A 15,720-nucleotide genomic window follows, 5' to 3' on the forward strand; every position below is an offset into this window, starting at 1 on the left:
GTTACACAAGAGGGCTCTGGTTTTGCCCCAGGAGACTAGATAAAGACCAAAAGATCGTAGTTTTAGGTAATCATTTGTACAACAGTCAGACCTCCTGAACTTCTAAATGTCATCAAGCTCACTGCAAACTTTCACATTATGAAAACAGCTTAACCTTTATTGTAGAATTTCTAGGAGAATAAAAATATATAGAAAGTTTTCTTCAGTGATTTTACTTTCTGTTCTATTTAACATTAATCAGCAACTGATGCATGAAAAATAGAACCGTAAAAAGTGCAATGATTTACATAAAGTCATCCATTCTTTGCATGGCTTTTTGTTCACGGTCAAAAGAAATAATTACTACTACTTTTTTTTTTCCCCTCCCTTTCTTTCTCTAAGGATCAATCTGCTTTGCAAACATGGCTATTGCTATGCTTGAACCAGCTTTACCCATCTGGATGATGGAGACCATGTGCTCAAAAAAATGGCAGCTTGGTAAAGTACATCGTATTGTTTGCATCTCTATATTTTATCTAATGACTGTCTTAATTCTGGTCCTGTTAAAGATGGTCTCCTTATGCTTCAGGGTGTATTTTTTTTTAAATTGTCTTTAAATTGCCAGTGTTGTACCAGTACAATTGCAAACCTTGGTCTGTAAGAAAAGTAGGTAGTGGATTGATGTTATTGCAACAGAGGCTCTAATAAGGGGCAACGCTTGCATTGCAGGGAGAAATAGATGGAGGCAGCCATGGCACTGGGCTTGTCCTGGCTCCTTCAGGAGCCTCAGCAGCAAATCTGGCAGCGAGTGTTGACTGTGAGCTGCAGAGCCAGCCCAGTGGGGCAAAACGATGTGTTTGGGGTTTTTCTCAGAGGGTATCCTTCCACAGTTCCAGCTTTGAATTGCCAGAGGCTGGCACAGAAACCTGCAGCAGGTGTTTGGTGCAGAACACCATGCCAACATGCATGTCCATGAACATGTCCATGAACATGTCCATGAACATGTCCATGAACATGTCCATGCCAACACATGCTCCTTCCAGGGCTGTTCCTGGTGATGTGTGGAAGAAGGATGGACTTTACTGGAAATGTAGCCACCAAGGGCATGAGGAGCATCTCCCCTTGAATCTGAAAGATTTGACATCCTTTCAGTGGTTACTTAGTCATCCCATGCAGTAGAAAGCAATGGGTGAGCCCCAATTTGGACCACGTTATAACCTGTAACATGGTCTTGGGAAAACAGTGTCCACAGGCAAACTGGGAATGTGTCCCGTGTATCAGGTTAGACTAGACACTAAAACTGGGGTAGTTTTTTTTTTTTTTTTTTTCCCTCTTGTTCTTCTCAAAAAGAAAGCAAGAAAGAAAGATGGACTGAAAAATGGACTGACTTTGAGTGTGGGGCTGTGTGCAGGAGGTTGATGTGAATTGTCCTGGCTGGGAGGTGGCTGTCGTGTCCCACAACGTGTAGTGCTGATCTTCTGTATCCATCTGACTGATGTTTACCCTTTTAATAGTTTGTAGAGAAGAGTTGTTACCATTACAAACACAACGCATATTTGATAATGACTATTCTGGATTGTGTCATTTCATTAGGGTATTTTTTAATACTGATATGTGGCATTTTAAAGAAACTGAAAAATTCTTCATGAAAATTATGCGAGCATCCGACTAATATCCCTACTATCTTAGTGCAGGTGTCCCTGTGCCATAAAGCAAGCACAAACCTTCGTTCTTATTAATGCAAACCCAGGTCTAGAGTGGCCATATCTATCAGTCCTTGATGTGCTGCTGTGCTGTTGAACATGGTAATAAGTGCTAGCCTGTAATATAGCAAAATTAATGCACAAACTTAGGCATTTTAAACCCCATGAAGAAAAAGAAAGATTGCTTATCTACCTCCCTCACTAGAGCTTCATATTGCTGGTGCAACGGAAAAGAGATTTGGAAATCTCTTCGTTGAACAGAGGTTCCTTAAAGAAAAATACCCATTTTAAATTAAAAATTATATAAATCATTGACTCCATTATGCTTTGTCTGATTTGACAGCATTAATTAAAAATTTTAAGCCTCTTAAATTATACCTTGAACTGCAGGGTTTTAAGCAAATGATTATACATCTGTTTGAAGCATGGTCTGAAGAAGGTCTAAAGAACCTTAATTTGATCAATTAATGTTACTGTGCATAAAGCTTATTTGGAATATTATGGTTCTGCTTCAGCATACTACAGCTTACACACCAACCTGCAAGTCTTATTTAACAAGGCTTTACAGTATTTTTTTTTTCTAGTCATAAAGGTCTGCTGTATGTGACCATTTGGGCACATATAAAAAGGGAGCTCCAAGCAGTACCAAAGTAGCTGCGGTTACACAGGTGAAAATGTTTCCCCAGCATCACCACTGTAACTCACAAGGATTTTAATCACAGGATATTGCTGGGCTAAAAATTACCTCTCTCTTTTTTTTTCCTTATGAATATCAGAGAGATAAGAAGGAAGATGGATAGGCAGGAAATGAGAAAATCTGTGTTGCCTTGGTGAAAGATGAGGAGCATATACACTTAAAGGAAATGGTTTGATCATGTACCATAATGTCCAGGCTGCTTTCTAAACCTGAATTATCTGATTTAACAGTGACCAAATGGAGGGCTTGTCTTGGCATGTGCTAATTTGTCAGGCTTTCTTAGTTTGTCAGGTTTCTCAGTTTTATTTTTCTTAAGAAGATGCTGAATTTAATGGGAACAACAGAAATATTTCCTTTCCTCTGCCTCTCGATATTTTTCATTTACTTTTCTTCTCCTTGAGGGCAGCCCCTGTTCTCACACACACCTGCATCCTCCTCCGTGCTGTCCCTTAGTATTTTATAGAATCATTTTTGTTGGAAAAGACCTTTAAGATCATCGAGTCCAACCTTTGACATTTCTCCTCTGGCTGGGTTCTGCCCTGCGGCTCCTGTGTGAGAGGATGAATCCTCAAGCACAGATTGTAATTGAATTTTAAGCCCAAGAGGGGGACCGTGACTTGCAAAGCCACAGCAGCTGTCCTGCTGTCCCCTCCTCGCGGGGGATCCCCCACCCCTGGCCATTCTGGGCATCTGCTCCCTAAGGCACGCAACCAAGAAAGAGTCACTTTCCTTGACTTGTTGCTCTTTGTTGTTCCGTCCCCTCTCCCACACCAGTTCTTGTAGCTGATGCTGTAAAAACGCTTTTCAAAGGCATCACATCACTCCTGCATTTCATAGATGATGTCCTTAGATTTCATGAAAAGGCTGCAAGAAACCGGATATTTGATTTTTTGGGGCTATGCACAAAGACTCTATTAGATGCGTTCAAATCAAAATCGCAGCATCTGGAATTTATTAGTTTCTTCTAACACTTTGCTAACGTCATTGCTGATAAAACGTCTCGTTCATATTTTTCAGGTGTTGCTTTTCTTCCAGCTAGTATCTCTTATCTCATTGGGACTAATCTTTTTGGAATACTTGCGCACAAAATGGGAAGGTATGCTTAATTTAAAAATACTAATAATCTTTCAGTCTGTTCATGTACCATTTCCAGGGCAGTTTATTGATGATGGAAATTATTAAAGTTTGTTCTATAGTAGTGAAATCACTTTTTAAACATGTCGCTACCTTGGTTGTAGAACTTGGCACTTCAGACATGACTTTGAAACATTGAGGATCAGTCCTAACATCTCAGCATCACCCATCTCTGAGTGACATCTCTTTTTTGACAGGTGGCTTTGTGCTTTACTTGGGATGCTAATCGTGGGAATAAGTATTTTATGCGTAAGTAGAAGATCATATATCTTTCAGACCATCTAAATGTTAATGCGTTCACCTTCAAATACATGCTTTCCCACGAGATTCTGCTGAAGTTTCTGCTTTATGATACATTATTAAACAATATGTAGTTAATAGGTTCCAGATCACTTTTGAGTGCTTTCGAATTTCAGTGCTTTAATTATTTTGAAGGAAGGCTGGCTTTGAAAGGAGGATGATCCTTTTTTTTTGAGCTGCCATTCAGCAGTTTATTCTTGCTCATAATAATGTGTCAGTAGCCCAGAACAAGAATCAAACTCCTAACTTGCACATCTGTACCAAGTGTCCCAAAATTACTCTGGTAATTTATCTTAGAAAAAGAAAACTAACCTCATTAGCATGTGCAGTGTGACTTAATTAAATGCCTGAAATTTCCTTTATAGGTACCGTTTGCTAAAAACATTTATGGACTTATAGCACCAAATTTTGGAGTTGGATTTGCCATAGGTAAGAAAAATTACAATGATTTCTTACAGTGTGTTACTTATGTAGAACCATTTTTATATGAAGTTACATGGAAAATCAGTTTTGTTGCCATTCTGCTCTGACAGTAGTGAAGCCTGAGCTGTGGCCCAAACTGGTAGGTAAAGCAAGAAGGACTAAAGGATGGTGCCCAGGCTGCTGTTAGACAAGCTGGATTCCAAATTCTGCCCAGAATTGCTCCATCGACCTAAACAGATCTTGCAAACTGTCCATGAGTTTTGTTCCTTGTTTTCAGAAAAAAAACAACGCACAGCTCAAGACCCAAAGTCTTTCCTGTTGTAGGAAATATTTAAATAGATATTTTAATAGAAAAACAAAAAAAACCCAACAAAACAAAACAAAAAACCCAACAACAACAACCAAAACCACAAACAAACCAACCAGAACAGTCTTAATTTATTTTTCACCAAATCAGGATTCCCAAACCCACACACGTGTTCTGGAGCATCTTCAAGCATGAGGGATGCATAGTTACAAGTTACAGGCACAACTACAAACCCCCAATATCTCGGCAGTTTTATCAGCTGCCTTGTGCTGTTTCTTGCTAGCAATGCAAGTGTGGCTCAAGAGACCTGGTCAAATCACCGTAAATAATCTTGATTGACTGGAGGTTAATGCTGTCTTTTAGGCCTACAGTAAGTGTAAGTTCATACAAAATAATTTTCCCCTAAATGAAAGGTACTTGGTTGGTGATGAGAAAAAGGAGCCTTTGCAGAGACACTGGGAAGCGGCTGATACACTCTAAGCTCACATCTCTCTTGTCCTACGTCACATGTATACATCTATACATGTCCAAATGTGCCCTCAGACACAGTAAAGACCTTATAAAGAACGGATAATACAGTCTATTTTAAGATTAATATTTTGCTTATTAAAGAACAAGCATCCCTTTAGTTGCGTTTGCATCCCTTTCAGCACGTACTTGGCCAAAACATTAAAAGAAAAAACAGAAAAGGTGGTATTTTCCTGAAATACGTTTCCTTCCCTCACAACCAGGAATGGTGGACTCCTCCATGATGCCAATTATGGGCTACCTCGTAGATCTGCGCCATGTGTCTGTCTACGGCAGCGTGTACGCGATAGCTGATGTTGCCTTTTGCATGGGCTTCGCCATAGGTAAGTCTGGCCTTTTCCTGCCTATAATGCACTGATAGTTAAGAGAAATATGCTGTGATGGTTGGGGTGAGTCCCAGTGGCACCTGCAGCCTTTATGAGCTGGGGTGGTTGTTTCCTGCAAGAAATCAGAAGCAGAGGGTAAGGACACAGAGAATTAAAAACATGTCTTCACATTCCTCAAATCAATTTGTAAAGTGGGAGTTTTGTATCTAAAATTACTGTTGTTTAAAGTGACTGCTGAAAATTTTATGTCTGAGCAGTATTCAGAAAAAGCGTCTTATTTATACAAGGTCCTTCTGCCGGTGGTGCCATTGCAAAGGCCATTGGGTTTCCATGGCTCATGACAATTATAGGAATTGTGGATATCCTCTTCGCTCCTCTGTGCTTTTTCCTTCGAAGTCCACCTGCCAAAGAGGAGAAAATGGTAAGCATAGCATGGTTCCTTTAGTTTGTTGTTCTTCTGCATCTTTGCTTTTAACTTCCCCAATATGGGACCAGCAGAGTTTATTTCACCCTCCTGCATCACCTGTTTTCTTCATGGTCTTCTACAGTATATATGTTTTCCTCTATACCTTATAGTGTGTACAGTATATACATTTTTTTAATACGTTCTTCCTCTCCTTTGCTTCTCCACACAGATCAACCACCCTTACAAATTAATGGCTTCTCTTATCCTATCTGTACCACAGGTCTTACCCTGACTCTTTCTTTTTTAATATAACTTAATTTTCTAGAGCAGTCAGTAGAGTCCAGACACTGTATAAGCATCTGTATAAGGTGTAAGGTGTATATGGTGTAGACGAATGATGTTTGGCCAAGTCCGCAATCTTGCCCAGTCCCCTGCAACCTGCAGTGGGTATTGAGGAATGTTTTCCCTTTCACGCAATGTCCTTTATCTGCTCCCTAACTCTGCTGTGACAAGACTTGCTGTTCCTATAGATTTATATCAGGTCAGGCTCAAAACCCCCCTTACTGCAGGAGGGAACCCATTGAATTATTCCCTATTCATTCAGCAACCAGATTGGAAGCTCCTGAAGGAATTACAAGGCAGCACAATCTCTGTTGTGATTCCAGGGTTGGAAAAGTCTTGGAAAGCAAAACCAAATCTTTGCTGCGACTTCTGCCACCACCTGTAGGTTTTGCCTACCCAGCACTTCATCCTTGCTCATACTGAACCAGGTTGACTGGGGTGTAAACTGTAGTTACTAAATTTTAATTGGGTGAAAAGAAAACGTAACTTTGCATGGCCATAGTGTTCCTGTGCAGGGCACATCTCTGCAAGGGAAGGCCAGAATGTGCTGCTCATGCTTTGTACAGGAAAGAGCCGAACAGAAGGTGCAAAAAAGAATCTCGCTGAAATAGTGGCATATGTGAGGCCAGAGACCTTTTGTTTTGCACATATTTGGACTGTAGAATCCCTGAGATTCCAGTTAATCCATCCTCATAACCTTTGTAGGCTACACTGATTTATTTTTTTGTTTTTAACACTGACTAAGGCTGAGGGAAAGAGATTAAAAAAAAGCTGCTGTTGTTTGCTTGGAGATATGAAGTTTATTGTGTGCTTTCCTGCTCACTGACAGGGTTTCACATGTAACACAGTAATTGCCAAAGGGACAGGATCTATCCCCATGGCCTAAACACCTTCCACACTGTCTGTGCCCCCCAAAATAACTTGAAATGTAAAGTGTCATTGAACTGATGTCCTGTTTCTTTCGGGTTTGAAGAGTGAAAAAGAGGGACCCCATTTCGTGTTCTTAATTAACTAAAAAACAAGCTTAATCACACTCAACATGAAAGCTAAGCAGAAAAGTGAATATTCATGCTCTGTTTTCTTCCAGGCAATACTCATGGATCACAACTGCCCTGTGAAAACAAAGATGTACACCCAGAACAACATCCAGTCCTACCCCATGGGCGATGAGGAAGAGGAATATGAAAGTGATGAATAACGTGAAAAAGCCATATATTTTGGTGTACAAAATGCAGTGTTTCATGTGAAACATCTCATCCATAAATAGGTTTTAGTTGTACTGTACATTTAATAGTGAAATGGTCAAAAAAACCAAAGGTATATTATTCATCGCCCATGGTTATAAAGCAGACTGCTAGCTGCCTTATAAGGGAGGGAAAAGCTTTTATAGAGGATTTGTATAGTGTTAATCTTTATTTTGTGTATTTAATTTTATTGAATATTACACTATATTTTTTGATTAAATGTGTAGTATAAGTCTGTATAAACGTGAATTTTAACTATTTTTCAAAGTCAACTCATTGACAAGGTATTTCATATTTTGTTTGGAGTCATGAGTTACTGGCAAAAGCTTGGTCTGTCTTATCAAATTAAAAGGAAAAAGATAATAAGCAAAGCTCAAACTATCCACTTTGCATCCCTCTAAACTGTACCCTTGCAAGTAAATCCACAGGAGCTGAAGGCTGGAATTCACTAGGAGGTTTTTGATCAACTTCAGATCATCTATTAGTAAAGTAAAAGGCAAATATTTCCTGATTTCAAATATGAGCTCTCCTTGAAACATTGGGGAAAGCAGTATTCTGAGCAGATGAGTCTATAGCTATTAGTCACTACCATTTAATGAAGTTTAAACTAACCAGTTGTGTAATATGAAGCCCCCAACCAACCACACAACATCAGGTAAACAAGTAGGTATGAATGCTCCTTTCCCATACAGGGGAAAAAAGAACAGCATGAAAATAGTTGTTGTTATTTCTGTATTTTTAATCTTTTGTTTTTAACATAACTTTATTTTAGATGCATCTTAAGTGACTGATTAAGAAAGGCTGCAGTGTCACAGTATTTAGTCTTAGCACATACTGAAAACTGATAAGCAGTTCAAACAAAAACCGATTTTACATGTATTTGCATACGTATCTAGAAATTCAACATGTATTTCTTTAAAAAAAATGAATTAAAATATCAACTTTGCTAAAAATAATAATGAAAAAATGACCAATATTGCCAATATTTCTTAACATCTGGGGCCACAGCCTAACACAGGAAATGTGTTAGGCAGCCCTGATCTGCACTGAAAAAAATCAGACTTGGAAAGAAACAGGTTTAAAACAATCCCAGTGTCCTTATCAACTGTGGTGTACCTTTTCATTTGTCAAATTAAAATCTTTATGTGCCTTCTTTCATGTAATTGCAGATGTTTCATGTACTACAGCATAGATATTATGTTTACACATAGTTTTGTAAAGTGTACATACTATAGTCAGAGAATATGAAAAAATATAGTGGATCAGACTTCAAGTATTGCTTTCTCAATAATTATGCATCCAGACCACATTAAAGTTATGTAAAAGAAGTCCATAATCTATTGTAATAAAGTAAAAACAACAATAAAAACTCCCCCTCACGATTTGCCTTATGCATTGTTGTTTACTCTATATTAAGGAGGGAAAGGCCAACCACTATTTCAGGTCATGGGAAAAGATTCCTCAGTTCTAGTCCATTTGTAACCCAGGACAAACATTTTCATTCCAGTTCATAAACAGCTGCAACTGCATTAAGTAAGCGTGGTATCTTCCAAAAATCCATCTGGTATGTGGCTGCTGGTCTGAGATTTAACTTTTGGGAAAGAGAAAAGGCCAAATGTGCAGGACTGGGGACACCCCTGTATACAGGCTGTTTCAAAATGATGGACGCAGTTTGACATCCATACACTGCTAAATTGGGTCCATCTTCTTGAAACATCCCGTTTTCTTGAAATAAGGGTGAAGATTACGACAAAACAGCATAAGAGGCTTAAATGGTGCAAAAGACCCAGCAATATATCCTGTGGTTGACTTGAAAAATCCACTTACAGATGTTTGTAGCGGTGTATCTTCAATTCTTTTGAATAAAACAGAGATGGAAATCCTCCCTGCAAAGCTGGGAGGGGTTTGGAGACAGACATTAAATACAGTACATGTTGAGTACTTCACTGCCGCTGAATAAGTAACAATCGCACATATCAATGGTCATTTAAACTAAATTCAGACTGTAATGTTGTACAACGCTCGGATACTTGAAACTTTGCCTCAGAAGAAGTTATTTTACTTAGCTTCACTGAGCACTTTTGGTCAACATCAACTTGCTAATCCAATTAAATTTAATATACCAATGTTAGAATGCTAAATTATCACACAACATGTTCATTAATTTGCCAGGTGATTAATAAATGTACTGCCTAAATTCACAAATACAAAAAGAATGCAAACATAGCAATTTATATATATATTAAAAGGCACAGAATGGCTTACTTCATGGCTTGGCTTTGTGCTTTTGAGCACATCAAAAGTAAGGAAGAGTTCCCATTAATCTGCAACACCAGACGAGCTCGAGGAGGCCCAAGGACAGATGAAATGATCACGTTCCTCTTCTGCAGGTGGAGCCTGGTTTCCACTGGGGCCTCACAGACCAGTACCTGACCCCAGTTTGCCCAGTAAAACCAGAAGACAGAGTTAAGTGCCACACACCCCCATGTTGGGACTTTGTACACCCTCCCCCCCACCAAAAAACCCACCACCATCTAATAGTTTTTATACATTTTAGATTTTCTATGTCATTAAGAATAAGTAATCAAACACAACCCCTTTTTTCCTGACAGTCAGGGAATAACTTTAGTCACAGGAAGTAAAATGAAATTGATTCGTTCATATTTTGTATATTCTTATCTGTGCCATTTCAAGTGTGATAAAGTCATTCGGTTCATTTGCTCCCGCACCTTAGTCCACCCCTGTAGCTGTAAACTTCCATGCATATTTTACTTCAAATCTGAGGGGAAAAACACAAGGACAAGGAATTATACGGAAAAACTGCTTAATTAAAAATGAGCTAGTAAACCAGTAGGGACATGTTTAGTTATCCATTAACATTTCATGAAGGACAGGACAAGTCAGAGGAAAAGATTACCCAAGCAAAATTCTACTAATGTAACCAGTGGTGACCATTATCACTAATAACTGAAGGGCAATATCTGAGCAGTGCTTGGAGGCCTTAAAAAAAGGCCAATACACAAACATCCATTTCATGAGATTATCTACCTACACAAAGAACCAACTGGAATCACCAATGTGAAAGAAATCTACATCTGCTAGAAAACTGTATAGAACAAAAATACATATCCAAACAGAAAGAATGCATAAAAGCCCAATGAATCCAGCAATTGGTAGTTTTATTTAATGCAAAATTTGTGGTTTTCTTCCAAAGATCTTTTCTTTAAGCAGTGGCTTTAAATGACGAAATACTGCAGTACAAATGTTTTTAAAAAAAATATTAACACAACGCAAAGAAGTTGATAATTTAGCAAAACTATTTTATTAAAGCTTATTCTCATGATAAAATAATAGCCAACAAAATCATATTAGGCAGATCTTCTGCAACTGTGTGTAGCTGCCACCTATTCCGATATTATTAAGTCAAGATATTCTTGTTTTCTGTGGTATTCTTTATTTTCAGCTATTTACAATCAAGCACGAAGCAAAGATTACATCAGGAATGTAGTATTACAATTTTCCCCTTGAGATTCACCGTTTATTGTAATTAACGCCAGATTGGAATTTTTTGTTTTCCTTCTTACCACTAAAAATACAATTATTTTGCCCTTTTCCCATTCAGTATATTTAAAAATATTGCACTACGTTCAATTTATCTCTTACAATCATCATTAGCAATCCTATACGAGGAAAACTATATCCAGCTTTTCCTGCCCACTGTATTACACAAATACATTTAAAACCTTGAATGCAGCTTTTAAATCAGTATTTGCTTTGTTTTCACAGCTCCGTCACGTGTACCAGGGCTTAAATGAAGTACTTGGATATATTTGAAAACCTCTATAGTAGCCCACAAGAGCGAACACTGATGGAGATTGACCGCAGATCACCACCAATGAATGCAGATCAAGCCACCACGAAAATGGAGTGGGGAAGTCTCAATAGGCATCTCAAGCAAGTACAGGTTAAATAACTTTTAGTCAATAAGGGAAGCTAATTTTGTGCGATTATTTGCTGAAGCTTAATTTCCAAAGTGTGGCACATGCCCGTTTTAGCATGGATAGTGTTTTCCATACATCGACTAAATAAGTATCAACTGCCCAGAACTCACAAAAAAGTGCAAGTAGTTGCATGAGTGGAAGTAACCGTTTCCTTTAGAAGCACAAGTACGCTTTTCCATCTGTGACAACCATCGCTTCTCAATTTTGCCCATCACAAAATAAACTGAGAAGCAAATTGAATCGAGAGATACATTACAGACTGCCTGAAAATTTCAATGAGTTATTTTACCATCTTAGATTTAACTCCATTTCTACAAAGGCATTTTCTTTTCTACTACCAGTGATAATGACACCAGTATCCAACACAGTACCTAAAATAAAGATGATATTTTATATGGCATTTCTATACACAGAAGATGAAACAAAGACATGTTTACAGAACATAAATAAGAACAACAGCCTTAGCCAGGTGATGCTAAGATCCACAGTTTACACGTAGCACAAGACCAGATAGTTCTTTGCAAAAGCTGCTGGCTGAAATTCTTCCTCATCTCTACTGGACTCACTTATTTTGACTCAAATGAAACATGTTATATACACTATAGGACATTTTTCTGACAAAGATGATCCTTCTGCTCAGACTCTCTCATCTGAGAAGCTGAATGCGACTTACCGCTATATGATTACTCAAAAGTGTTGAGAGAACACATTTAGCTATTTTGTAAAGTATTTTGTACCTTAAGCTTTCTGAAATGATAAGATAAAGTCTGCAGCAAAATACTATTTTTTCTTAAATTACTTAAACCATCATTCCATGCTTTTTCATAGAATGCAATGAAACCTCCAACTCTTATGAAGAACAATTTTCCTCTGTCAGCTTATCAGATAATACAACAATACTTAAACATACAATTTTTTCTGGAATGCAACCAGCCTCTTACTTCAAAAATATTCCTAATTAAGTTATTACGAGATATTGGTATGTACTTTGATATCTAGTATTATTCAACCAGGATACAATAGCCCAAATTTCTAAGGAGAATTTCTTTTTTTTAGCATAGCATTACTATATTTCATGATAATTACAAACTATGAAAAGTTATTGTATTTAACAAAAATATGAAAACAAGTGATATGCAACATTAACTTCAGGAAATATTAATAACAGACAAAATGAAAGACCTTGTGTTTGCTTTCATGATATGTTTGGCAAAAAAATACACAACCATCCAGAAGATGTACAGTAACAGTGATCAACGTTTTAAAGCCTGGTCCCTCACTGACTTCTGTGTCAGTCATCAGCTCAGGTATGCAACAAGCTTATCATTTCTTCGTCATACAATGGAAACTAAACATTTTGAAAATCCTGGCAGTGTCCTGTTGAAAACATTAACGCAAAAATAAAAGGTGGCGGAAGAGGGCAAGTAATACATTAAGGACACCACACATTGTGAAATGATAAGGTTACATAATTAGAAAAAGTAAAAATAACTTATTAAAAATAAATTTCCAATATAAACCCCAAAATGCAGTTTTAACCAGCCAGCTTAACAAAATGATGGTGCTGTAGCTGGAGAAGAACCATTATTAGCTGTACTCTTACACAGGCAAATAACCGTGGAGAAGCGGGACAAGTACATTATACCAGTGTTTTAATTTCATTTGTGTGTTTGTAATTAAGTGCAAAGTATTATTTTCGTCCATTTTTTTCAATGCCTAAATATGTAAATATCAGTCTACCGATTGAGGTGGATCAACTGCTTCTTCCGATACGATGTTGATTGTTGGCGCCTCCGTCAGACTGACATCTTCATTTTCCACTTCTTCTGCTACATTGGGTTCCTCCGAATCTTTCGTCACCCTTTTGGCCTGTCGCTCCACCGACAAGTTCTCCAAAGACTCAATATCCTCAATGCCCGCTCTGTAGTGGATCATCAGCAGCGTCAGGGCCTGCAGTCTTTCCCCTGACTTGGCCAGCGCAGCAGAAATCAATGCTTTTTTCCTTGCGTCGGTTGCCTCTCTTTCTTCTTTAACAAGCGAATTATTGTTTTCCAGCTCATGATCTATCTCATTCTGCAGCTTATCCAACATAAACTCCAATTTCTGAAAACGCTCCTCTGTGGGTAAACTTCTGTAGAGATCGCGTCCAATTTCTTTAACGGCGATGAAGACGCTGTCATCCAGACCCCCCTCCTTTCGGACCAACTTTATCCCGGTACCTGTCGCACGCTTGGAAGGGCTGCTCGGCCCACTGATTTCAGTATCGCTGCTTTCATTATCAGAAGTGTTTGGTGTGTGCTTTGGTGAAGGTTCTACCACCTCTGTTCCTGGGTCAGAAAGGCGAGCTTTGGGGACTTGACGAAGGTTTAAGAAGCGGGTGCTTGTATTGAAGAATTGCCTGGTGAAACCTGCAGTTCTGTTAATGGATTTGGATTCGGAATCGACACGAGAGGACGCGGCTTGGGGAGCCACCTGTCCTTCCACTCCACCTCCCACAGTTCGATCAAGTCGCTTTTCAGCTTCTACACAAAAAGGTGTCTCAGTAAGACATTTTTCTTGACATTTTTTGTGGCAAACGTAAGCACAGAGCATACACTGTGAAGCCGCTTTAGTCCATACTTTCTTTTTGCAGTAATCACACCAAGTTGGATTCTGAAAGTGAGTATCTTGAAACTTATGCTTGTTCTCTGGGAGAACAACTGGCCCCAAATAAGAATCCTCTTTCTGAACTGCACGAGCTTCTTCTTCCAATGGACATTCGTTTTCTTTCTCCAGGAGAAAGCTTGAATCATCCGCTTCACCTTCTTTTAAACATTTGAAGTGTAAAGTTACATCGCCATAACGAAATTTTTCATCAAATCCTTTAAGTGTTGTCAAATTCCTCAATGCTGTTCTAGTGACTGCTGCTTTCGGTCGAGGAGCAGCCAGCTTAAATGTTCTAGTATATTCCATTGAGGATGTAGCTATACAATCGAAAGCAATTTCTTCAAGTTTTATGCTTGCATATCCTAAGCAGATAAAACAACCTACTTTGAGAGGGTCTCTGCACCACAGTGCAACATTAAGGTATTTATGGTGTCCTTCTACTTCAAATAGACAGGAGGATGTTCTTGTCCTTGGCCATCGGCCTTGCAGAACTTTATAAGGAATTTCTGGTGATTCCCATGTGTGATGATCATCTCCACCATCTTTGTAACTGCGTGCATTTTCTGAAAGTCCATCTTTTAAATTATCTTGTTTTGGTGCTGTTATTACTTTCGATATCGTTGGGTCTTCTGTTTGATCATTATTCTTTACTACTTTCTCCGTACATTTATCTCCGTTATTTGTAGGTGGAGGTGGCCTCTCTGGTTTTTCAGAAGATACACCTGCAGTTTCTCCCAGATTTTGAGTTTCACTAGTAGGCAAAACAGTCTTACTTTGTGGCCTAGGTGGCACAGGAGGCTTAGTACTGGATCCTTGGGATTGTTTACCTGATTGCTGTGATGCATCTGAACTCTCACTAGTTTTGGGTGTTGACACTTTAGCTGCATCTTTTTCTTGCGTTTTCGATGTTGTCTGATAACTTCCTAATGGTATTTTTCGATTCAGAATCGGAGAGATAGTTCCGAGTGGTTTAGCAGCGAGCATTACTGCCGAACGTTTGGGACTCGGAATTGTTGGCAGTTCTTCTTTTTGTTCAGGTGATTCAGAAGCTAATTCCTCAAATTCTGAATCAAAATCTCTGTTATCAACATCAGCTGATAAACCAGCTTGGTCATCTTCTGGCTGTGTCAAGAACGCAGAGTCTTCCAATTGTCCAAATCCATCCTGCAGTGCCGAACCGTGCTGATTGTAGCCAACGGGCCTTTCATAAAAGACTACAACTCTGTCCCCAGCCTGTCGAATGAGCTTCAACACTTGCACAGTGGATGTGATTTTAACACCTATAAAAAAAAAAAAAAAGACAAAAATTGTTAGATTTGAAAACATGGTAACAATTTAAATGGCCAAAACCAGTTGACAAATACATTTAGATCTTTAGTAGTGAGCAACAGTATTATTACCACTAACAGAGGAAATAAATTATGACAGAAGAGCTGAACTTAAGTGTAACAGCTGGATCATTTGCCTACTATAATGTTTAATTTACTCCCACAATATTCAGCAGAATAGAGAAAACATGCATTATTTCTTAACGATCATAAACAGGCTCCTATCTGCTCCTTCCACTAAGCTGATTAGCCACTGTTCTCATCAATGGTTTATTTGTCCTTCTGTCCACTCTCCTATTCTTAAGTTTAATGCTGTAATATTTCCACTATCAGTTTCTCATTATGATCTAATTTTC

The 15,720-nt window shown here is 38.5% G+C and overlaps 2 protein-coding genes across 3 annotated transcripts in view; one reads left to right on the forward strand and one right to left on the reverse strand.

Annotated features, from left to right (window-relative positions):
- The window catches only part of SLC18A2 (solute carrier family 18 member A2), a 28,472-nt gene extending 19,692 nt beyond the window's left edge, over positions 1 to 8,780 (forward strand). The window contains exons 10-16 of one of the 2 annotated variants that reach the window (XM_082053997.1): positions 382 to 477; positions 3,397 to 3,475; positions 3,711 to 3,762; positions 4,179 to 4,242; positions 5,275 to 5,394; positions 5,685 to 5,818; positions 7,233 to 8,780. In XM_082053997.1, the coding sequence (XP_081910123.1) occupies positions 382 to 477; positions 3,397 to 3,475; positions 3,711 to 3,762; positions 4,179 to 4,242; positions 5,275 to 5,394; positions 5,685 to 5,818; positions 7,233 to 7,343 (656 nt within the window). In that variant the 3' untranslated portion in view covers positions 7,344 to 8,780. The remainder of the gene's footprint in view (positions 1 to 381; positions 478 to 3,396; positions 3,476 to 3,710; positions 3,763 to 4,178; positions 4,243 to 5,274; positions 5,395 to 5,684; positions 5,819 to 7,232) is intronic. The other variant, XM_082053998.1, reaches the window with a different exon arrangement.
- A 1,771-nt stretch (positions 8,781 to 10,551) lies between these two features.
- PDZD8 (PDZ domain containing 8) overlaps positions 10,552 to 15,720 on the reverse strand; it is a 58,884-nt gene continuing 53,715 nt past the window's right edge. The window contains exon 5 of the mRNA XM_082053043.1: positions 10,552 to 15,316. Within this exon, the coding sequence (XP_081909169.1) occupies positions 13,122 to 15,316 (2,195 nt within the window). The 3' untranslated portion in view covers positions 10,552 to 13,121. The remainder of the gene's footprint in view (positions 15,317 to 15,720) is intronic.

The sequence above is a fragment of the Streptopelia decaocto genome, assembly GCF_964273445.1.
Source record: "Streptopelia decaocto genome assembly, chromosome: 5".
Taxonomy (NCBI): Eukaryota; Metazoa; Chordata; class Aves; order Columbiformes; family Columbidae; genus Streptopelia; species Streptopelia decaocto.